The sequence below is a fragment of the Nilaparvata lugens genome, chromosome 1, assembly GCF_014356525.2.
Source record: "Nilaparvata lugens isolate BPH chromosome 1, ASM1435652v1, whole genome shotgun sequence".
Lineage (NCBI taxonomy): Eukaryota > Metazoa > Arthropoda > Insecta > Hemiptera > Delphacidae > Nilaparvata > Nilaparvata lugens.
This window is the reverse complement of record NC_052504.1, coordinates 99,061,588-99,087,104: the sequence shown is the minus strand read 5'-3', so window position 1 is coordinate 99,087,104 and position 25,517 is coordinate 99,061,588. Positions and strand designations below refer to the sequence as shown.

General features: G+C 35.8%; 1 protein-coding gene across 1 annotated transcript in view; it reads left to right on the top strand.

Annotated features, from left to right (window-relative positions):
- The window catches only part of LOC111047472 (anoctamin-7-like), a 197,005-nt gene that overhangs the window by 90,831 nt on the left and 80,657 nt on the right, over positions 1-25,517 (top strand). The window contains 2 exon segments of the mRNA XM_039419695.1: positions 507-588; positions 14,020-14,379. Of these exon segments, the coding sequence (XP_039275629.1) occupies positions 507-588; positions 14,020-14,379 (442 nt within the window).

Genomic DNA, 25,517 nt, shown 5'->3' with positions numbered 1-25,517 from the left:
TGTGTGTGCCTAGCCTAAAACCATAGAGAAACAATAGCGTAAGTAGATATCCCATGGTATAGTGCGTTGATGTCGCAACTTTTACTGTTATCTCAAGCCGATTACTGTCGATTTCTACTGTTTTGACCGGGTAAGAGTGTATGAACGGCACAATATGAGAGACTACCAGCGTCATAAAGCTTCACAGGAAAGAACTACGTGGACTATTCATTTATTCATTTATTCAATCTTTCAGAATTATACAACTTACAGGAAAGTACCACAGTCTTCTGAGCCCTATCAGCTTGAGATAACAGTAGAAGTTGCGATATAAACGCCCTGTACCATGGGATATCTACTTATGCTATTGTATGATAAAACTCAGCTGAAATCCCGAGCTCGCAAACCGGCCTTTATTTGACCCAGTAGAACTATAGACTAACTGACCGGTAAGATCCGTGCTAGTATCCAGAAATCAGCAGAAATACCCCGAAATTTTCGAAATAAAATCAAATTTTTGTCAGCAGGCTACCAATGATGCAGTCGTCCAGTAGAAAGCAGAGTGTATTCCATGTGAACATCACAACTTCTTACTTGAATCCGAGAACGGTACTTGAATGACACACTTGAACAGCAACTTGCATTTGAATGATCAGAGCCCACCCTTTGTAGAGTTTACCTTGTGAACGTCCCACATTGACATCATTAGATAATAAGGGCCAGACTATATTTCAGCGTTTAAACCGTTCAGCGTGAACTAGCGTTTTTCAAGCGTTTTCAGACGCTGAAAATGGAGCTCTCCGATGTGCTGATTGGATTGTCGCTTCAAAAAACGCCTAAAAATACTTGAAAAACAGCTCAAGGCTGTGCAAAAAGATCAAAAAAACTCTCCACTGGTGACATTTCCCATAGTTTTCCAATTTGTATACTATTTAGCTATGAAAATGAATGAGTTCCCTAAGCTATTTTTTTTCTGACCATTAATTTTTGCGATAAGAACGCCTGAAGCTCATTCTTTTTGGATATATCATTCAAAATTTCCTGAGAGATGAATAATTCATGGAATCTCGAGGATGAATTGATAATGAATGAACGCGACCTATCCAACCTAACCATGACATTTTTGATTGATAGAATGAGAATTTCCAGGAAATATAATTTTCTAGGAAGTTAATCCATTAACAAAGAATGACCGTGAATAAATATTGAGTTTTTTTGTCATTTTTGAGGATATTACTTTTTTTAAATTGATATTCCCGAAAATCCTATTATATAAGGCGAGCAATTCTGTATATTTCTTCATATTTTTATATCTGGTTATTTATGTTCAACGGATCACGAAAACGGCTCTAACGATTTTCACGAAATTTGGAACATAGTAGGTTTATGATATAAAAATTCGATTGCACTAGGTCTCATCCTTGGGAAAACTTACTGAACGACATTAAAAGTATAATCCTTGGCTGAAACAGCTGTGGATAGTAAAAAAGTGAGTGAGCGAGTGAGTATGTGAAAAATCAAAATATCGCATCCCCGAAATTCATGAGATGCTGACGTATAGCCAGCTGTGAAATATAAACACGATCATTTTAGAGAATTATGTTTGTTTATCAATGAATAAAAATAACGAGCGGAGCTCGGTGCCCCGATATTTTCATTTAATCAGCAACACCAAGAAGAAGTTATCCTCAAAATTTTATGATTCCACTTATTCCCGATTTTGAATTGATGTCACAAAAAACTTAGGGCGCTCATATCTGAAAAAGTGGTGATCGGAGTTTTTTTGACTGAGAGAACTTTCTTATTTCGATAGCTTAATAGTATGCAAATCAAAAAACTTACAAAAAAATATGACCAGTTGAAAGTTTTCCTGTTGCACAGCCTTGACCATTTTCAAGCGTTTTCAGAGTAGGCAGGGCAGAATGCTCTCTGATTGGCTGATTGGGTTGTCGTCAGAAGAAACGCCTGAAAAACACTTGAAAAAACGCCTAATGTGGTCTGGCCCTGAGCCCCTCATCCGACCCAGTAGTGTTTGTTCTAAATGATTGATATAATCCTTATTTTGTCCTGAGATAGTCCCTTCTAGTCCCTCAATAATCCAATCAAGTAGTTTCATAAATTATACAGTATTTCATTCATAATATTCCCAATACATTCACACATAAGGATGCGTACAGACTTATGCGCCATTAACATGTGCATTTCGCTTTCCATCAGCTGATGATATTCTTACTTGTAGTTCTGTGAACAGTAGACCTCGCGCTCAGTAAGTTACATTGACGTGTTGTTATGTTTTCTCAAAAATCAATAAATAGATCGATTTAAAATGTCTAGAAAAAATCCTAAAATGAACACAGAGCTTTCTGTCCTATGGTACCGTGACGTGTCGTCCCGGAATGTGAGTGTGAGCGCTGTTATCAGGTCTGGCTGCCGTCGATACGGCAATCCAATCAACCCATCAGAGAACATTCTGTTTTGTCGCAAAATCGGTGTGTTGAAATTAACAAAATAAACTACTGAATGAAATTTTGTGTAGTTGAGAAGTGATATTGTGGTAATTATTCATATTGAATGAAAAAGACTAAGAAATTGTCAAAAAAACCACTGATTTATTGATAATTAGAAAGACCGGTTTCGGTTATTACACCATTGTCAATCTCAGATAAAAAAAAAAATAAAAAAATAAACTACCATAATGATGATTTCCTACAATCTTCATTTCTCACTTCTCATTATTTTAGCATTCAATTTCTTTTCAATTATATTTGTTGCAATTTTGATTATCAGATTAAAAAAGAAGAATGTAAAAAAAAAATGTTTTCTATCAATAACTCCAAACTCCAAACTAGAATCATGGCCTCAGCTTATGGAAAGACAAAGTTAGTAGACAACTGTCTACTAACGTTGATGGAAAGATACATTTTCAAGATTTTCGATGTTTTTGAACGGGTAGTATTAAGGTGCGTACCGATATACGCGCCGCGAACATGAGCAATTCACTTTCAATCAGCTGACTATATCTGTATTTTTACAGAAACGGTATACGATAGCTTGGCATCAGCTGATTAAAAGTGAATTGCTCATGTTCGCGGCGCGTAAATCTGTACGCACCTTTTTTAGTCCACTAGACAGCCGATTTATGATGAATAATAAAATTCTATAGTCTGTATTTTACGGTAATATTGGCGTATGAAGGTGGCTTCTTTTTTCTTCTATATTATCCTTGAAATGAAAATTTCCAAAAACCTTGTATATACGTCGACGCGCAATTTAAAAAGGAACATTCCTGTCAAATTTCATGAAAATTTATTACCGCGTTTCGCTGTAAATGCGCAACATATAAACATTTAAACATAAAGAGAAATGCCAAACCGTCGACTTGAATCTAAAGGTGCGTACAGATTTACGCGCCGTGAACATGTGCAATTCACTTTCAATCAGCTGATGCCAATCTATATCTTACCGTTTCTGTAAAAATACAGATATAGTCAGCTGATTAAAAGTGAATTGCTCATGTTCACGGCGCGTATATCTGAAGAGCTCCCTTTAGACCTTTAGACCTCACTTCGCTCGGTCAATTATAACTGTATTTGTACAGAAACAGTTAGATGAAGCATTTCAGCAAGCTGAAGATGCATCAGCTGATGCGGAGTGAAATGTAAGTGTTTTCGGCGCAGAAGTCTGTACGCACATGAAGGTAGAGTAGGGTACGAACAGAACGGTCAGCTGAAGAATTCATCGCATGTAATTACTACATTTTCGCCATTTATTCATTCATAACATAAGCTGAGACTATTTGGGAGCTATCACACAGACAGTCCTCCATCCTCTGAATAATTGATCAATCAGCTTCAAATTTTGAACACGTAGACCCTATTCTTCGAGGTCAAGTTCATTGGACCAAAAAATTTACTCTTTCATCCTTATTCAGGATGAAAAATAACATTGAAAGTGCATAACATTTTGAATGAAAAAGGCTGAGAAATTGTCAAAAAACCACTGATTTATTGATAATTAGAAAGACCGGGTTCCTAACTCGTTGAGTTTAGTTTATCAGAGATTGACAATATGGTGTAATAACCGAAACCGTGTTGCATGTTAATAACAAAGGCAGATCTTTGAATATTCTAGAGGCTTTAGAAATAACAAGAGTAATTAAGGAAAATTCCCAGTATAGTTTAAATGACCAGATTAATTTCAACCAATACAACACTACGAATTTAGTTTTATAATAAAATTGTAAGCATACATTAGTCAATAGTTTTTCCATTTACATATCTGTTTTATTATCTTTCACACTTGTTTTCTTGGTTCTTATTTTGTACTGGAAGTAAATTTTATTATCATGTCGATTCTGTTGCTTAAGCCGCCATTTTGTCACACCGTTGAGTGGGAGGAGCTAGGCCAATGGCAGGCGTTCATGCCCTCGACCAATAGCAGTACTCGCCTACTAGTATAAATTCTGCTGCTCTTGTATTTAGTTTTGGTTTATCAGAGATTGACAATGGTGTAATAACCGAAACCGTTCTTTCTAATTATCAATAAATCAGTGGTTTTTTGACAATTTCTCAGTCTTTTTCATTCAATATGAATAATTACCACAATATCAACTTCTCAACTACACAAAAAATGCATAACATTTTTTTGTGATTTATCATTTAGTCGGCTGAAGAATTCATTGCATGAAATTAATACAGTTTTTTCATAACATCAGCTGACGCTATTTGGGAGCTATCACACAGACAGTCCTTCATTCGCTGACACATGATTTCAGCTGGTTAATACATAACATAATATACAACTTTTACATTAAAAACTGATACTGGTTGAGTTATCAATGAGCGGTTTCCGCTATCAATTTTCTCTTGGAACTCTATGTGCCGGTTGCACAACAGCCGTGTTAAATTTTAACCGTGATTAATTCCACGAGAACCAATCAGAGAAGCTGTCTTTTCAAAAACGCCTTTTCTGATTGGCTCTCGTGAAATTAATCACGGTTAAAATTTAACCGGCTGTTGTGCAACCGGGCCTATATCGAATAATACATCACATGACAACCTTCTCACTTATAAGAATTAATTATAAAAATTTCAATAAAACATTGGAAATAAAATTGGATTCTTATGAGGGATAAAGATGTTGAAGCGACAGAGTAATTTTTCATTTCAATAGGATCCCCAATATAACCTACTGTTGAATTAACTTATTCTTGTAAAATAAATATTTAGCTGTTTCCATGATTTTCACCAACTATGTATGATTAATAAAAAGTTGCTGGTTCCAAATACTATAATACAACCGTTCATGAGCGAGTTCTCCAACCCAGGGGGTCACTGGTTATAGTATGATCATATCGCATCAGCTCATTAACAAAGTTATCAGACTCTGGTAAGAGCTTGTTCACATGACAGCGACTCACGCTCGGTTGTCGCGCGGTTGGCAAATCGCTCGATTTGCCAGTCTCGTACACATGACAGCGATTCATGAGCGATTTGCCCTCGGTTAAGTCTGAGATTACAACCGCCGCGATTCGCCGGCGACTACTAAAACCTAGCGTAAATCGCTGTCATGTGAACAGGCTCTAACACCGAGTCGCGTCTTAATATATGACTAACCCTCATAGTTAATAAATGATTAATTCTCAGTTCTTTTTTATTCGAGGGAGATTTTTATATTCTATCATAGGGTCGATAGCTTCAAATAAGCCTGATATATTTGTGTGCTTGTGTAGCTTACTTATTCTCTCACAATTCCCAATAGAATCCATGATAGTGACGTCAAACCTGTGAGACCACGCTATTCTAAGTCCATCTACCAGCCTGCTACCTGCATGACCATAATAATAGAATTTCAAGTACGCCACTGCTTTATCGATTCTGAACCAGTAATACACAATATCGTTATACCTGTATGTAGGGGATGTGTAGGCTACTGAATATATGTGTGTTGATTTGTATAATATGTATATATAAGTTGCGAAATGTACGATTTTCAACTCATTTTGGCTACTTCAAAATATCAATTTAGAGCCATTACCAAATCATTATGCAGGGACCGGCATATTAATCAGACGATTTTGTCTTTTCTTCTTCCGTTCCTTTATTTTTAGTATCCTCTTTATTATTAAGTAGGTACTAGTTTTTATTCTGTATTTCTTTCAAGAAATTTGTTTTGGATCATTTTTTTGAGAATAAATAAAATTTGAATTTGAATTTGAATTGTTATGTTTGAACTACTGTCATTGAAAAGGCGGGAATGTTGTACATCGACAGGTCTATTCTTGCCATTTCAGTAGCCAGTATGTCGTGGTCAAGTGAACATCAAACGATTGTGATTGAAGCTTATTTTAATGACTCAGTTATTTTAACACAGCGTTTATGTCGCAGACATTTCAATAATTTAAATCGCTTGTTCCCAGTAGGAATACAATCTTATTGTGGGTAAAGAATTCCAGGAGCACGTTGTCCGCTTTGAAAACGAAACCTACAGGACGAAAACGAACCGTGAGAACGCCTCAAAAACGCCTGAGTAGCTGTTACACGGTCTCCACGACGTTAAGCAGTGAAACTTGCTGTTACGCTAGCCATTTCTGATCGAAGTGTACGACGAATTCTTCATTCCGACCTAAAATTTCATCTGTATGAGATAATGTTAGTGTAACAACTTAATGCAAATTATTGGGCACATTGCAAAGCCGCTTGCGAGATCATTCTCACAAAAATTTCCAACAGGATGCCGTTATTCTTTCAAGTGACGAGGAACATTTTCATTTTTCGGGATTTGTGAATAAACAAAATTGCCGTTATTGAACAGCCAATAATCCACATAACTGAAGGGAGCCATTCAACGAAAAATCGAAGCAATTTCACAAGTGATGATTGAGCGAGCAATGGCAAATTTTAGAATTAGGTTAAGTGAGTGTGTGAAATTAACGGAAATCGTTTGGATGATATAATCTAGAAACAAAAAACTTTGTGATTTTCTATGTAATTCACTATGAATTGCAAACTTGATCTTTAATTCGATATATTATATGATTCAATTGTACGAAAGACACTTTAGTTATGATCCCTAAAAAGTGGCAGGTTTTTATGCCAGGTATTTATAGTGGGGTTTCATTGGTAAAGTTTTCTAGAATTTAATTCATTTCTCGAATGTTGGAGTTGAATGGGCAATTTTGAATAATTGAAGTCAAGTTAACTCATCTTCAAGTTTTCATAACCTTGAAAGTATTCAATTATATAACTGAATAAAAAATCTAATTGGACCCAATCTCAAAGCTTTCTTCTGTATCAAAATTTCAAATTAGTTGTTTTTATACATCCTACATTGAATAAACTTTCTTATTTTTCCATTTCTACGTTAGATTGTATCTTATTAAGTGAAGCTGAATCCAAAAGTCAAACATGTCTAAACTCTACTCAAATAAACAATGTGGAGTGTTACAAATGTTATCCAATATTTCGAAATCCTTTATAGTTTTTCGCCACACTACACAAAAAGCATCTGTTTTCCAGTCCCCACGTAGATCTGAAAGACATTGTTTACAGACGACTCTCGTCTGACGTCAGAACAGGTTCTTTCCGGCTAAGGCAGGAAAGAGTACCCTTTCCGGCCGCTAACAGATTGGTCAAATTTCAAGTGTGCTAAAACAGCACACTCAAAAAACTTTTCATCATTATTTGTGTTCATTATTCAATAATTAAAACATTATAATATCATCTTATTGTCATTTGAAAGAATAAAAAAAAGTATAAAGTTAACCTCCCAAATAATTGAATATAATATTTTAGGTTATTTAAACAAATCAGAATTAAAAAGAAATACCGGGACAATTTCCTGATATTCAGATAACACCAGATTTGCTAGAGCTATGACCTTCCACTTTTGCTTTCGGAAGTGCTTGATAAACAATTATTCTCATATATAATATATATTTTTTATTTTTCTGTGTGGCGAAAAATAGCGTTCGCATCACCGGAAAAAATGTTTTTCCGGCTCTCAATCTTTTCTAGTACTCGGCCTACAGCCTCGGACTTGAAAACCGATTCGAGCCGGAAAAGTCTCATTTTCGGCCCTAGGTGCGAAATATACTATTGTCAGACTTCAAAGTTCATCATTGACAGTACCATATATTATACAGTTTTTGTGTAGAATAGAAGCGCACTCTTGACTTGAAAATGTTCAAATTCACTAAGTACAATAATAATTTTAGGGTCATATTGTCTTTTTTCTTTGAGGCTACTCTTAAATATAAATAAAAATTATAGATCCAAGCACCCTTTCGAAATTATTGTTGAATCACGACATGTATATAATGCAATCATCAAGTGATTGGGGGTCATACTATGATTTTTACTCTCCTTGCCCTATTACCATAGGTAAGGAAAGTATTGCTTTCCAAAAAAAATTAAGGTACCCCAATTTCTAAATTTCTATACGTTTCAAGGTCCCCTGAGTCCAAAAAACTGGTTTTTGGGTATTGGTCTGTATGTGTGTGTGTGTGTGTGTGTGTGTGTGTGTGTGTGTGTGTGTGTGTGTGTGTGTGTGTGTGTGTGTGTGTGTGTGTGTGTAAAGCTGCGTACACATATTCGTGCTTCCAACCCGCACCGAGCACGCTCCTCCCTCGTACCGCCCTCGTACCGCCCTCGTACCACCATCGGACCACAGTCGCACCGCCCACGCACCCATCATGAACGTTACGAAAGATGTTAGATCTTCCCGCGTTCCCCGGTCGAACCACTCTTGCTCGCCGGTCGATCATCAATCGCTCTGCTGGAGTGACGTTCGGTTGCGGAGCAAAGCGACAGTCTGTACGCACCTTATGAGTGTATGTGCGTCTGTATACACGATATCTCATCTCCCAATTAACGGAATGACTTGAAATTTGGAACTTAAGGTCCATTCACTATAAGGATCCGACACGAACAATTTCGATCAAATGCAATTCAAGATGGCGGCTAAAATGGCGAAAATGATGTCAAAAACAGGGTTTTTCGTGATTTTCTCGGAAACGGCTCCAACGATTTTGATCAAATTCATACCTAAAATAGTCATCGATAAGTCCTATCAACTGCCACAAGTCCCATATCTGTAAAAATTTCAGGAGTTCCGCCCCATCAATGCAGATAGATTCCCAATTATTAGGCTTCAGATACAATTGAAACAAAAAAAAATCAAGTGGAGTAGATTGAGCATGAAAATCTCTACAATTAATGTTCAGTAACATTTTCACCTAAAATTGAAAATAAGCTTTAAATTCGAGAAAATGTGATTATTCAATTGCAAATTATTGTTGATTCTTTTAATTCATTCACTATGAAGAGATAGCAGACCTCATGTTTGTCTCCAGCGTTATTGCCCTGTCACCAGCTGGCTCAAATATTTAAATAGTAGACTTGAGATGCGCATGTACACTAGCGTCAGGTGATCAATTTTCATAACGGCAAGGAAAGTTGTGTGAGTGCGCCACACCAGATTTTTTATTTTTGAGGTAATCCTATGATAAACAGGGTGATTCTCAATTATGGTAAGATAATTAAATACGTGATAGTATAGGTAAAAATGAAAAAAAGTTCCTATAAACATATATCCATAAACGATTCATTAGCAAGCTATACAGAGTGAAAGATTTCGCCCGGAATTCAGTTCCTCTGGTGAAATACACCGATGCTGAATAGTTTAGGGACTACTTTTTGAAAACTTGTGCTGGATTCATATGAAAAAATATCTGAAAAATTGAATAAAACCAGTCTGGAAGCTGTAGTGTGAGTAGTTTTTCAGAAACAAGTTGAAATATGCAAAAAATCTAAGTAGAAAAACACAGACTTCTATATTCGATGCCCAATAACAATCTTTAATGACCAGTAAACAAATAATTTTTCGCTATGAGAATTGTAGAGAATTCAAGTTTGAAAAGAATTATGTAAGCTGTGTAAACTAAATTTGTTTACTGGTCATTGAAGAAAGTTATTGGGCATCAAACGTAGAAGTCTGTGGTTTTCTACTTAGATTTTTTGCATATTTCAACTTTTTTCTCAAAACTACTCACACTACAGCTTCCAGACAAGTTTTATTCAATTTTTCAGATATTTTTCCATATGAATCCACGAGTCTTTCGAAAACTAGTCTCCAAAACAATTCAGCATCGGTGTATTTCACCAGAGGAACTGAATTCCGGGCGAAATCTTTCACTCTGTATAGCTCGCTAATGAAGCGTTTATAGATATATGTTTATAAGAACTTTTTCTTATTTTACCTCTAATATCATGTATTAAATTATTTTACCATAATTAAGAATCACCCAGTATATTGATGAGGGGGAATTTAGTGAAAATTATGATGATAATTGTTGTATACCAGTTAAAAATTAGGCTTTACTTGTGTTGTCTGCATGGTACCGTATACGTATACAGTAGTACTGATTCTGTAGTGAGCAGGTTGAGATTGATGTATTGTGTAAATGTAGCTAACTGTATTTTATGTGAATTTCTTTAACTGTATTGTTTCAGAACGGCATTTCTGAATTTCTTGTCATAAGCCTATCCTAGGCCTACTAATTTGATATAGTGAGGTCCAGGTTATAATGGCAGTGTTTGATTAGCAATGATATTGCCATCCTTGTCTATCATTCAACAAAGAGGATAGCGCTATCTCTCTTTCGCTTTGCTCTGTAGTCAGATCTTCTTTTACCAATGTAGAGTATCAAAATTAACTGAATATTCCATCTCAATCATCAAAATTCATTATGAAATTATTAGAAAATATAATTTCTTGCTCAATAGAATATAATTGATTATTTTGAACGAGAATAAACAGTTAAAACGCGAGTAGTGGCACGGACTTGCAGAACGTCAGTGGTCGCGCGTGAGCATTTTGCTCACACTCACCCTTATGGCTCCCTAGATTATAAACAGTTGGTGTTGACAATGCTCTTCCAATATTCATTAATTTCAAATCTTTCTCAACGTGTTTTACTCTCCTTGCCCTATTACCATAGGTAGGGAAAGTATTGCTTTCCGAAAAAAAATTAAGGTACCCCAATTTGTAAATTTCTATACGTTTCGAGGTCCCCTGAGTCCAAAAAAGTGGTTTTTGGGTATTGGTCTGTATGTATGTATGTGTGTGTGTGGTGTGTGTGTGTGTGTGTGTGTGTACACGATATCTCATCTCCCAATTAACGGAATGACTTGAAATTTGAAACGTAAGCTCCTTACAATATAAGGATCCGACACGAACAATTTCGATCAAATGCTGCAACTACAATTTCGATTCAAGATGGCTGCTAAAATAGAGAAAATGTTGTCAAAAACATGGTTTTTAGTGATTTTCTCGGAAACGGCTACAACGATTTTGACCTGAAATAGTCATTGATAAGCTCTATCAACTGCCACAAGTCCCATATCTGTAAAAATTTCAGGAGCACCGCCCCATCTATGCAAAGTTTGATTTTAGATTCACAATTATCATGCTTTAGGTTCAATTTAAACAAAAAAAAATAGTGGAAAAGATTCAGCATGAATATCTCTACAATTAATGTTCAGTAACATTTTCACCTAAAATTGAAAATAAGCTCGAAATGCGAGAAAATAAGATTATTATTTAATTGCAAACTATTGGCAACTGTTGATTCTATTAAATCATTCACAATGAAGAGATAGCAGACTTCGTGTGTCTGCAGCGCTGTTGTCCTGTCACCAGCTGTCTCAGATCTTAGAATAGTAGATTTGATATGCGCGGGAACACTAGCGTCAGTTGATCAATTTTCATAACGGCAAGGAAAGTTGTGTGAGTGCGCCACACCAGATTTTTATGTTATCATATACTATTTAATAGTATATAATAACATAATACATGGAGTAGATTCCAAAAATAAATACTGCAAATTTATTGTTAGAAATTATCATTTTTACGGGATAAAATAATCTACTCATAAATGGAATGTATCTTCTTCATTTGACTCATTTTTCGACATCTAGATAGAATAAAAAGATAATGAAAGTTTAAATCCGAAGATGGAATATATATTAGGAAGATGATACCTGTTCATTGAAATTGGTCAACGTTCATTCTGTCATCCTCAAACTGTTCAAGGACTCAAACTGTTCAAGATTGTCTAGAGGACAGTCACAGCGAGGATTACATGAGCTGCCAACCTTGGAAAACGAAAATTCCCAAAGCTACATTCAAAAGTTACAATTGTGCGACAATTTGCCACGGGCGCGACTACTCGCCTGTTAATATTCCATTTATTCCATTTATTCCATTTCATTGACAATTACAAATCATAATTATAATAATATAATATGATTGGGAGAAGACAACAGGCATAGCCCAAAACTGTCTTCTCCCAAATTTTTACAAATAAATGTTTCAAAAATAATAAGGTTAAGATTTCACTTTAACTCCAAAAAGTCCAATTTCCACTCCAAAACTAATGACTAAACTAAAATTTTGAATTTTGATATTTAAAAACTGATTACAAACAAAAATATTTCACTCAAATCTCTATAAATTGAAAATTTTAAAGTGATTTTGCAAAATTTTGAGCCAGAAAAGAAACACAACTTCACTATTAGCACAGCTGTTATTGATTGACATCAATAAACCTGTATAAGCTATACCGTCTATAGAAGGCATTGATAAGACAGAGGATCGGCAACGTTGTTCAACTATCTTTTCCCACTGCCATTATAACATGGACCTCACAATAGGCACAAACAAATATAAATAATTGTAAGTTGATCGCGCATGATATTGTGTATCTTTTTGTGAAAATTATTTTCAGATTTTGCATTATTCTCATTATCTGTACAGATTACATTGTGTTGTTAATGCATTATGAGAAGTGTCCAAGAAATGGACCATGGATTTTATAGGTTGTAAAGAATAAGGAAGGGTTTCAACTGATCAAGATCTCAAATCATCAAGTACAAATTTCATTGTTTTGTAAATGTATTACTAAAAGTGTATATGAAACCATGGATTTGATAAGTTTTAAATTGATAATGAGAGGTCTCAATTCAACAAGATCTCAGATCATCAAGTACAAATTCTATTGTGTTGTGAATGTAGTATAAAAAGTTTATATGCACCATGGATTTGGAAGGTTGTGAAGAATAAGGAAGGGTTTCAATTCATCTAGTTATCAGTTCATAAAGGACCTATTTTTATATATTTTTGAGATACTGAAACAAATTGGATGTTGAACCCTATAAAGAAAAGAGACATTAGAATTATAGGTTATATATTGGGTTCTTCATGTTTTCTCTCTAAAAATTTGCACTTTCACTTCCTTATACCATTTCCCTAATTTGGGTATACTAACCCTTCCATCTCTTTTCATTTATTCCAATTTAATTCACGTCAAGAAAAACTCAGAAAAATTTTCCATTCATGAAGATTACCATGCATATAATACCAGGAACAGTAGGAACATTGTAGCACCACAAATAAGACTCACTAAAACTATGAGAAGCCATACTTTCCAACAGTGCATATTGTATAATAAACTGCCTCAAACAACCAGGAATCTGCCTCCAAACAAATTTAAGAAAATTGTATACAGTTATCTGAAAAATAATGGCTTTTACTCACTTGAGGAATACCTGAATACCTGAATTGAATGTATTTTATGTAATGTAGATAATTATGCTTTATCTGTTCAATTTGTATCGATTTTCTGTTCAATTGTGTGTAGACTACTTTTTAAAAGTATTTATTATGACTTGCCTAATGCTATAATTGTAGCCTGATGTTTAATAAAACGAATCTTGAATCTCATTTTATAAAGTTTAAAATCGATAAAACTCATCTCTAAACACGAGTTCACATTTAAAAAGCAAACAAATATACAATTCTGATGATAATATTGAGCTGAAAATATTTCACATTACAAATTTTCCCATGGTACATAAACTTTTTAACAAGCATCAATATTTAATATTTACTTTGTCCCATGTATCCTGTGTTTTGGCAAAATTAATAATTCATTCTAATTCATTTCTGAATTTTTAGTTTTTTGTTTGTAATGTTGATCAGGAGGACGAGGACTCTGACTCAGGCCGCTTCCAAATGACAGAGGTGACGTCATCGGCCGCCCAGCTGTTCGGGGGCGGAAGCGGAAGTGGCGGAAGCGGAATTGGCGGGGGCGGCAACCGAGACACATCCACCTACTTCCGCGACGGGCGGCGCAAGATCGACTTCGTGCTGGTCTATGAGGAGTCGCTGACGGGGGCGGCGCGATCTGTGGCCGCTGCTGCCGCCTCCCGGAGGCCGTCGGTGCTGACGGGGCCGCCCCTTGCCGCCCCCGTGCTCAGCGACAAGAAGCTCGCCAAGCAGGAGGCCTGGAGGCAGCGGTTTATGGCCAACCTCAGGAAGGCCGGGCTTGATATGGAGGAGGTCAGTTCAACAACAAAATTTCTACATCATAGGTTATCGATTTTCCTTTTTTTAAATTTGTTGAACGAGCGAAGTGAGGTCTATGATTCAAGTCGACGGTTTGGCATTTCTCTTAATGTTTAAATGTTTATATGTTTATATGTTGCGCATTTACGGCGAAACGCGGTAATAGATTTTCATGAAATTTGAAAGGTATGTTCCTTTTTTAATTGCGCGTCGACGTATATACAAGGTTTTTGGGAATTTTGCATTTCAATGATAATATTAAAGGAAAAAGGAGCCTCCTGCATACGCCAATATTGGAGTAAAAATCAGACTATAGAATTATCCATCATCATCATCATGGATTATTGAGAAAGTTATTCAATTTACCAAAAATGACCAAAAATAACTCAACTGAAACTTATTTTATTATCCGAAATCGAATGACAACTCGGACTCACAGTGCTATAGTGATGTTCACGTTATAATGGCAGTGAAAAGAGATAGGGGAAAAACATTGCCAAGTCTCTCTCCATTTTGCCACTGAGTGAGAGTACACAGTTGATACTCAATTCATCCCATTAAATTTGATCCAATAATAATTTTAATTTTCTTGATAAAATAATCAATTTCATGTCAAATTAATTAAGTCCATCGATAAAATATTTTTTCATAATTTGATTCAAAATTTTGCTTTCATAACTGAGATCAGATTTTTATTTTTATACAAACCTGAAATGGTGGCCATTTTAAAAAGCTGTGATACACCAATTAGAACTTCAAAACAACAGAAATTGAGTTATTTGGTAGGTATCCTATTCCATTTTTTTTAATAATATAAAAATATAAATCCTATTTATAATAAGTAATTTCAATGGAAATAATTCTGAAATAGCCTTCTAATATCATTTATACCGGTACGAGTAGGTCTAACCTATACGTGTAGGCAAACTGAAGCATGGATGAAGTCTGGGATGGTTAGTTATCAACTTTTAAAATGTCATTTCAGGTATTTTTACTTTGCTTGCCCTATTACGTAAGGAAAGTATTGCTTTCCGAAAAAAATTAAGGTACCCCAATTTCTAAATTTCTATACGTTTCAAGGTCCCCTGAGTCCAAAAAACTGATTTTTGGGTATTGGTCTGTATGTGTGTGTGTGTGTGTGTGTGTATGAGTGTATGTGCGTCTGTGTACACGATATCTCATCTCCCAATTAATGGAATGACTTGAAATTTGGAACTTAAGGTCCTTTCACTATAAGGATCCGACACGAACAATATTTCGATCAAATGCAATCCTAGATGGCGGCTAAAATGGCGAAAATGTTGTCAAAAACAGGGTATTTCGTGATTTTCTCGGAAACGGCTCCAACGATTTTGATCAAATTCATACCTAAAATAGTCATCGATAAGCTCTATCAACTGCCACAAGTCCCATATCTGAAAAAAATTCAGGAGCTCCACCTCATCAATGCAGATAGATTCCCAATTATCAGGCTTCAGATACAATTGGAACAAAAAAAATCAAGTTGAGTAGATTGAGCATGAAAATCTTACAATTAATGTTCAGTAACATTTTCACCTAAAATTGAAAATAAGCTTTAAATTCGAGAAAATGTGATTATTCAATTGCAAATTATTGTTGATTCTATAAAATCATTCACTATGAAGAGTTATCAGACCTCATGTGTGTCTCCAGCGTTATTGCCCTGTCACCAGCTGGCTCAAATCTTTGAATAGTAGACTTGAGATGCGCGGGAACACTAGCGTCAGGTGATCAACGGCAAGGAAAGTTGTGTGAGTGTGCCACACCAGATTTTTATTTGTGTTTCTCATACGGTAATATCTAAAAATTATTCCATTTATTCAAAAATACATTCTAAATCAATCATACGACTCGTGTACTGAAGTATTCTGGTAGGATGAAGAAAAACAATGGCGGCTGAGAATTGTTTGTTTACTTCTGTACAGTTACTGTCAAAAGTAAAACCATAGAGAAACAATAGCGTAAGTAGATATCCCATGGTATAGGGCGTTTATGTCGCAACTTTTACTGTTATCTTAAGCTGATAGTCCACGACGATTTTTACTGTTTTAACCGGGTAAGAATGCATGAACGGCACAATATGAGAGACTACCAGCGTCATAAAGCTTCACGGGAAAGAACTACGTGGACTATCGGGATGAGATAGCAGTGAAAGTTGTGACATAAAAGCCCTCTACCATGGGATATCTACTTATGCTATTGTTTCTCTATGGTAAAACTAAAATATTCTGGAAATCGGACAACATTGCAAAGCTAGACAAAGATAGCGCTATCTGCTTTGTTGCATGAGCGACAAGGATAGCAACACTATTGACAATCGTACACTGCGAACGTGGATCTCACTTGAGTAAAAAATTTCATACTCTCATATATTTGAAATAATATATTTAAAATATTATTTCCTACAGTTACGTTGAAAAGTGGCCATTGCTGCACTGATTACAGAACGCAAAGAATCACTTTTCCGCTCTAGTGCGGGAAAAATTTTCTGCACTCCAGATTTGCAACATGGCAACGCAAAATACTTAGTAGGTTATATGGAGCAACAGTGCAGCAAAATCAAAATGAAGTTGGTAACAGTGACTGCTGTGGCTGCTATAGTGAGCAGAGCTGCAACCAAGCACAACGCGCTAATTATTATTCATTATATTATAACCAAGGACAACGAGGACTTTAGGATTTTAGGATTAAGGTTTTTATCAATAATAAAATTACACAGAAAAACATTTGATGGATTTCAGGCAATTTTACCCATAATTACCCACTTTTCATATTCAATGGTAACTATAGGAAAAACTTAATGTGAAATACGTTCGCCTACGGCTCGGGCGTAAACGTTTCTTTCGGTGCAGCAAACTGTCACTTTGCGCACTAGTTGCACAAATAACTATTTTTATTAGTCAGCAAACCATGGCAGATCAGAGGTTGGAAAATGACCCGCGTAGTTTTCTGGAAACTATCCGTAAACTTTGTCATATTTTCACTCCAAACCAACACACAAGAGCTTCAAAAACACAGGAATAGATTGGCGGAATAATTTATGCCAGGTTTGAGCTACAAGCTGGTATCCCACATCCCACACTATATTTCGACTCTTAACTAGCAGACCAAATTCCATACTCGAAACTTTAACATGGAATATAGGAGCTTGCTTGCTTAGCTCTGACAATTTGGGTCAACCACTCAAACAACTAGCATGTTTTTTCTTCTTCATGTTCTCCTTCTTCTTCATGTTCTTCTTCCTTCCATCTATTCCATTTACCTCCATCATCTCTTCTTTATTTATTTCTATTTATTCTCCTCTGTCTTTCCTTCTTTCTTCTAATCTTCTTCTTCTTCCCACATTTGAATAAAAAATGTCTGAAAATATCAGTACATGTTTCGTGGTGATAAGCTGGTGTGTCGATGGCATAATTTTTTACTAATATTTATATTATATCACACGAGTATCATCAATCAAAAACACTTTCTCCCTCTCTTCTTCCCCCGTCTTCTTCTTCTTTCATCTTCTTCACCTTCTCCTTCTCCTCCTTCTTCTTCACCTGTCTTCTTCGCTTCTTCTCTGTTGTTCTTCTTCTCCTTCTCCTCCTCCTTCTCCTCCTCCTCCTCCTCCTCCTCATCCTCTTCCTTCTCCTCCTCGTCCTTCTCCTTATTCTTTCTCTTCTCCTTTTTTTCTTTTTCTTCCTCTTCTTCTTCTTCTTCTTCTTCTTCTTCTTCTCCTTCTTCTTCTTCTCTTCTTCTTCTTCTTCTTCTTCTTCTTCTTCTTCTTCTTCTTCTTCTTCTTGTCCTCCGTTCTTCTTTTTCTTTGATCTCCTTCATGTTCTTGTTCTCGTTGTTGTTCTTCTTCTTCTCCTTTTCCTTCTTCTTCATTTCCATTCAAGCTTCAGGCCCTCGCCTGTTCAGACTCACAACAGTATAGATCAAATCTATCACATAATATTATACAGTAAATCTAGAATTTTCTTCAAACCTTCCAATATTCCTCATTTTTCAACGATTATTATCATTCATTCATTTATTTAACCATTCAAAATATTATTACACAACTTATATAATATAATATAAATAAAAACAATATAGAAACTTGTAGTCCCCCTTATTATTAAAAACTTTGAAATATTTCAATATACTATAACTTATTTACTTACTTTGTTTCGACTACAACTTAGGTCATTTTCAAGTTCAAGTTATGTTCGAAACTAGTCGTTGAAATATTTAAAAGTTTTCAATAATAAAGTGTACTACACGTTTCTATATTGTTTTTATTTATTTGTACAAAAGTGGCCCATATAGGTGAAGTGTTTTTATAATATAATATGTTTATTATGACGATCGTTATTCCATCTCCACATTCTGCTTCTTCATCAACTTGATGTTTTTCTGCTTCTTGAATTTGTAGGTTTTTCCAATTCATGTTCTTGTATTTCCTTCATTTCCACGTTACTTCGCTTCTTCTATCATTTGATTCATTGTTCTTCCATATCATCTAAATTTTCCATTGCTCTCTTCCCCATTCTCTAATTCCGTCTTAACCTTCTTCTTCTTCTTCTTCTTCTTCTTCTTCTTCTTCTTCTTCCTTTTTTTTCTCTCCTTCCCCTTCTCTTTCTTCTACTTCTCTTCTTCTTCTTCTTTCTTCTTCTTCTTTCTTCTTCTTCTCTTCTTCTTCTTCTTCTTCTTCTTCTTCTTCTTCTTCTTCTTCTTCTTCTCTTCTCTTCTCTTCTTCTTCTTCTTCTTCTTCTTCTTCGTCTGCTCTTCTTCTTCTCTTCTTCTTCTCTTCTCTTCTTCTTCTTCTCCTTCTTCATCTTCTTCTTCTTCTTCTTCTTCTTCTTCTTCTTCTCCTCCTCCTCCTCCACCAACTCCTCCTCCTCCTTCTCCTTCGCCTGTCTTCTTCTCTTCTTCTCAGTTCTTCTTCTTCTCCTGTTTTCTTCTCCTTCTCCTTCTCCTCCTTCTTCTCCTTCTCCTTCTCCTTCTCCTTCTCCTTCTCCTTCTCCTTCTCCTTCCCCTCCTCCTACTCCTCCTTCTCCTTCTACTCCTCCTCCTTCTTCTTATCCAGTCTTTTTCTCCTTCCCCTTCTCCTTCTCCTTCTCCTCCTCCTCCTTCTTCTTTACCAGTCTCCTTCTCTTCTTCTCAGTTCTTCTTTTTCTTCTACTTCTTGTTCTTCTTCTCCTCCGTTCTTCTTCTTCTCCATCGTCCTTCTTCTTCTCCGATCTTCTTCTTCTCCTTCTCCAAAGCCACAAACAATCAACGATTAGAGACTCAAGTCAGAATTGAGAACTCGATGCGTTCGTTCGATTGAACTAATTGCATTCAGCTGTTCTGACGAGGTGTGAACAATTTCATCTCAGTGTCCATCTACAGCTGTGGCTAAACTTGATGACAGATATGCAGATTTATGGTCGAGCGCATTAATCATACATCTGTCTCTCTCATGCAGTGTCTGTCTCTAATCTGTCTTTGCAGTCTAGTGATAGTATGCGATGATGCAATTCCATCAGCCTGTGATGACGCAATCACTCTAGCTCACTTGGCTTTTTGTTTATTGACCGAGTGAAGTGAGGTCTAAGATTCAAGTCGACGGTTTTGAATTTCTCTTAGGGCTGGTTTCCGAGCTCAGGATCTATAAGTTCTGGACTTACAGAGTCCAGGACTAAAATAAGCTCTCGGGTCTAAATTGACTTTCTGAGTCACGATTTTATCTTCTAAACTCCGGAGTCTATCAAGTCCTCGACTTATTTGAGTCCAGGACTTTAACGCGGTAAACAAGAGGGAAATTCACAATATTTTGCTGTTATATTTGTTGACATTAAAGCAAAACGGAAACAGCTGATTACAGCGGGATAATTCAAATGATATGCTCTCCAAACTATTTTGTAAAAATACGTTTCGATTTCTTTGTAGGCCTATTCAAAGCAAAACCTCTGAAAGGTGAATCAATAAACATTTCATTTCACGTTATGCTATTATTGATCATTGATCCTAACCAGTGATTTTGGAATAAAAATTTCATTAGACTATTGAGTTTGAAAACGTATTTGTTTTGAAAAAAACTGGAGTAATATTGTTGTTATTATTATTAATATGTTGAATATGACATTGATTGATAACATTCATATTGGAATATAAATTTCAAGGCAAACCTTGTATTATTTTGCTTGAACATTTTTAGGTTATGTCACAGTCGTAAAATGAGGTTAATTTTTACGCATAACTCTGATACAACATATTCCAAAATGAACCTGCAAACTATAAATTGTGAATTCAGATGGACTAATCCAAATAATTTAGGTATTCCATGACATCTATTTGGCTTTTGATCTACTCCAAAATAATAACTGAATTGTGTTTACTCAGTTAAGTCTAGAACTTGAATTTAAACCCTACCCCAGTCGAGGGTTTAAAATCACGTTGTTTTAAGCCCTGGACTTAACGATTTTTGATAAATCCTTGACTCGGGAAGAGGCAAGAATCTAATCCAAGTCCTGGACTCATAAGCCCTTCACTCAGAAAGCGGAATTATAAACTCTAGGGTCTAACATGATCTCTAAACTCCAGAGTCTATTTGAGTCCTCAACTACGTTAACGCTCTGACTCGGAAAGCCAATTTTCTGACTTCAGAGTTTAAAGCCAGTTAAAGTCCAGAACTTAGCTAAATCCCGAGCTTGGAAACCGTTCCTTAATGTATCCACTATACTTTGTTCAAATTAACTTCCGACTTGGGATGGACATGCACAGCAGAAAGGCATACAGCGGCAGGGATATAACGGCGGCTATGTTGCCATTGTTTACCGGCTTGCGTTCTCTAATTTCCAGTGAGTATTCAAGCGCTCATGTTAAACTTGAAAAGTTTTCTCTCTGCAATCACAGACTCGACTGACTCTATTCGACAAATTGCCGAATACTGTTCCACCTATGACTCAATCCATCACTGCAATGGTTGATCTCCCTCTATTTCTCTGCACCGTAAATTCCTCCTCCAAGTCTGAAGAAGATTTGCACGAAGTATAGCAGTTTTTATCCATGTTAGTTACAATTTAAACTGGCTTATACACTAAATTCACAATAAATAGCACTGAATCTAATGATTGAATGGAAAAGACTTAGAAATTGTCAAAAAACCACTGATTTATTGATAATTAGAAAGAGTTTATCAGAGATTGACAATGGTGTAATAACCGAAACCGGTCTTTCTAATTATCAATAAATCAGTGTTTTTTTTTTGACAATAATTTCTAAGTCTTTCTCATTCAATATGAATAATTACCACAATATCAAATTCTCAACTACACAAAAAGTGAATCTAATGATAATTATTCAACGAGTTTTACAAAGTATGAATGTTACTAATCACAATGCAGATTGGAAGTGATTCTAACACCGATAATTTGATATTCATTCAATCAATCAATAAATTTTCATCCCAATCAACTCAATACAATATACATGGAAGAGAGGAAAACACAAAAAATCACGATCAAAGAAAAATTTCCTATGAAAAACAAAATAGGCTTCATAGCGGGGTGTGCTGAAAAGAAAGAAAGGAGGGAAAATACCTAGCCAACTATGGTTTCCCATGTAATAGACAGGTAGAGGGTATCAAAGTAAGGAATGAACGGTGAAGAGGAGAAGAAAAGGGAAGTATTGGAGGAGAAAATAGGAAAAAGAGAAAAAAATGTGAAAAAATTGTGAGTCCATTTTTCAAATTCCACTGTCGACGCAAGCCGATAGTCCTAGTAGTTCTATTTCGTGAAGCTATGTGACGCTGATAGTCTCTCATACTGTGTCATTCTTTAGCTGCGTACACATATTCGCGCTTCCAACCCGCACCGAGCACGCTCCTCCCTCGTACCGCCCTCGTACCACCATCGAACACAGTCGCACCGCCCACGCACCCATCATGAACGTTACGGAAGATGTTAGATCTTCTCGCGTTCCCCGGTCGAATCACTCTTGCTCGCCGGTCGATTATCAATCGCTCTGCTGGAAGTGACGTTCGGTTGCGGAGCAGAGCGAAAGTCTGTACGCACCTTTACACTCTCACCTCAACAAAACAGTAATAATATACATTATTCAACTGAGATCGGCTTGAGTGAACAAAATATCCGCTTGAAATTGGAACATAAAATGACCTATACCATGGGATATCTCCTTATGCTAGCTTTCCTCCATTGTCAATATTATAATATACACTTGTAAGTAATTTGGTTCTTTATAATTTTTTTCATGTATACAGATTATTGTGTGTTTTTACTTCCTTGCCACATTACCATAGGTAAGGAAAGTAAAAACACACAAGAATTTGTATACATGATAAAAATATAAAAACACAAATGACTTACACGTGTATATTATAAATATTGCTTTCCAAGAAAATTCAAGGTACCCTAATTTCATGTTTTTCTATAGGTTTCATTACTTTCCTGCCCTATTACCATAGGTAAGGAAAGTATTGTTTCCAACAAAAAATTCAAGGTACCCTAATTCATGTTTCTATACGTTTCAAGGTCCCTGAGTCCAAAAACATGATTTTGGGTGTTGGTCTGTGTGTGTGTGGGTGGTGTGTGTGTCTGTGAAACACGAACTCCATTCCTAAAATAACCGATTGACTTAAAATTTTAAACTTAAGGTCCTTATACCATGAGGATCCGACAATAAGAAATTCAATGAAAAATGGCGGATAATGGCTAAAATAACATGTTTTTCACGGTTTTCTCGAAAACGGCTCTAACGATATTCTTCAAATTTATACCCTCGATAGCTACTTATAAGCAATAACAACTGACATGAGTCTCATTTCTGGGAAAATTGCAGGAGCTCCGTAATATTCCTGAGAAAAATGAATTTTGTTAAATCTCTATCACGATTTTCTCAAAAATGATTTGACCGATTTTTTTCAAATTCATACCCTGTATATATCAGCTCTATTAACTGGCATGAGTCTCCTACCTGAGAAATTAACAGGGTGTCCACCCCATCATTGAGAAATTTAATTTGTAACCTCCTTCTCGTGCGTGAGGTAGGTAGAGCAGTTTATTCAAAAGAACACATGTCGATATTTTATTTGTAGAACAGCTGTTCTGACAACTTTTAAAAAATCCTCAAATTTCATAATTCAAACAAAGGAAAATGTACTCTGAACACAATAACAATAGTATAATCGTAGTTTCAATTATTTAGCAGCCAATCGGCATATTGTTATTCCCCTAAATTATCATCGTTAATGAGGCTTATAGATCAATGAGCAAGGAAAGTGTCTCATACTGTGTCATTCTTTAGCTGCGTACACATATTCGCGCTTCCAACCCGCACCGAGCACGCTCCTCCCTCGTACCGCCCTCGTACCACCATCGAACCACAGTCGCACCGCCAAGCACCCATCATGACGTTACGGAAGATGTTAGATCTTCTCGCGTTCCCCGGTCGAATCAATCTTGCTCGCCGGTCGATTATCAATCGCTCTGCTGGAGTGACGTTCGGTTGCGGAGCAGAGCGAAAGTCTGTACGCACCTTTACACTCTCACCTCAACAAAACAGTAATAATAGACATTATTCAACTGAGATCGCTTGAGTGAACAAAATATCCGCTTGAAATTTGGAACATAAAATGACCTATACCATGGGATATCTCCTTATGCTAGCTTTCCTCCATGTCAATATTATAATATACACTTGTAAGTAATTTGGTTCTTTTATATTTTTTTCATGTATACAGATTATTGTGTGTTTTACTTTCCTTGCCACATTACCATAGGTAAGGAAAGTAAAAAACACACAAGAATTTGTATACATGATAAAAATATAAAAGAACCAAATGACTTACACGTGTATATTATAATATTGCTTTCCAAGAAAATTCAAGGTACCCTAATTTCATGTTTTCGATAGGTTTCATTACTTCCTCCGCCTATTACCATAGGACGAGTATTTAAGGACTATGTACCAAAAAAAAATTCAAGGTACCCTAATTTATGTTTCTATACGTTTCAAGGTCCCTGAGTCCAAAAACATGATTTTGGGTGTTGGTCTGTGTGTGTGTGGGGGGTGTGTTGTGCCTGTGAACACGATACTCCATTCCAACTAACCGATTGACTTAAAATTTTAAACTAAGGTCCTTATACCATGAGGATCCGACAAGAAGAAATTCAATGAAAAATGGCGGATAATGGCTAAAATAACAGTTTTTCACGGTTTTCTCGAAAACGGCTCTAACGATATCTTCAAATTATACCCTCGATAGCTACTTATAAGCAATAAAAATGACATGAGTCTCATTTCTGGGAAAATTGCAGGAGCTCCGTAATATTCCTGAGAAAAATGATTTTGTTAAATTCTATCACGATTTTCTCAAAATGATTTGACGATTTTTTTCAAATCATACCTGTATATATCAGCTCTATTAACTGGCATGAGTCTCCTACCTGAGAAAATACAGGTGGTGTCACCCCATCATTGAGAAATTTATTTGTAACCTCCTTCTCGTGCGTGAGGTAGGTAGAGCAGTTTATTCAAAAGAACACATGTCGATATTTTATTTGTAGAACAGCTGTTTTGACAACTTTTAAAAAATCCTCAAATTTCATAATTCAAACAAAGGAAAATGTACTCTGAACACAATAACAATAGTATAATCGTAGTTTCAATTATTTAGCAGCCAATCGGCATATTGTTATTCCCCTAAATTATCATCGTTAATGAGGCTTATAGATCAATGAGCAAGGAAAGTTGTGTTTATGTACCACACCAGATTTTTTGCAATTGTTGTGAAAATAGAGAAGAATCAATAAATAATGAGAATGATAATTAATATTATTATTATTACACTGTTTATATGTATGCCTGTTCAATATACTTGTATATCTATGCCAATATACGATATTAATGCGGTCTCCTGAAACTGTAGAGAAACCAATATACATGTGCAATATACCTCCATATATCTATTCCAATATATTAATATGAACTCTAGGTACTGTGGGGAAAACTCACATTACGTGGATTAGTATAACCATGTATATAAGCTCAATTTGATCCGTCTCATCCCTTATGATATATGAAATTCTGAAGTTATCGGAGAGCTATGATGGATGTGCACAATTAGGGTAATCTCATTTGGT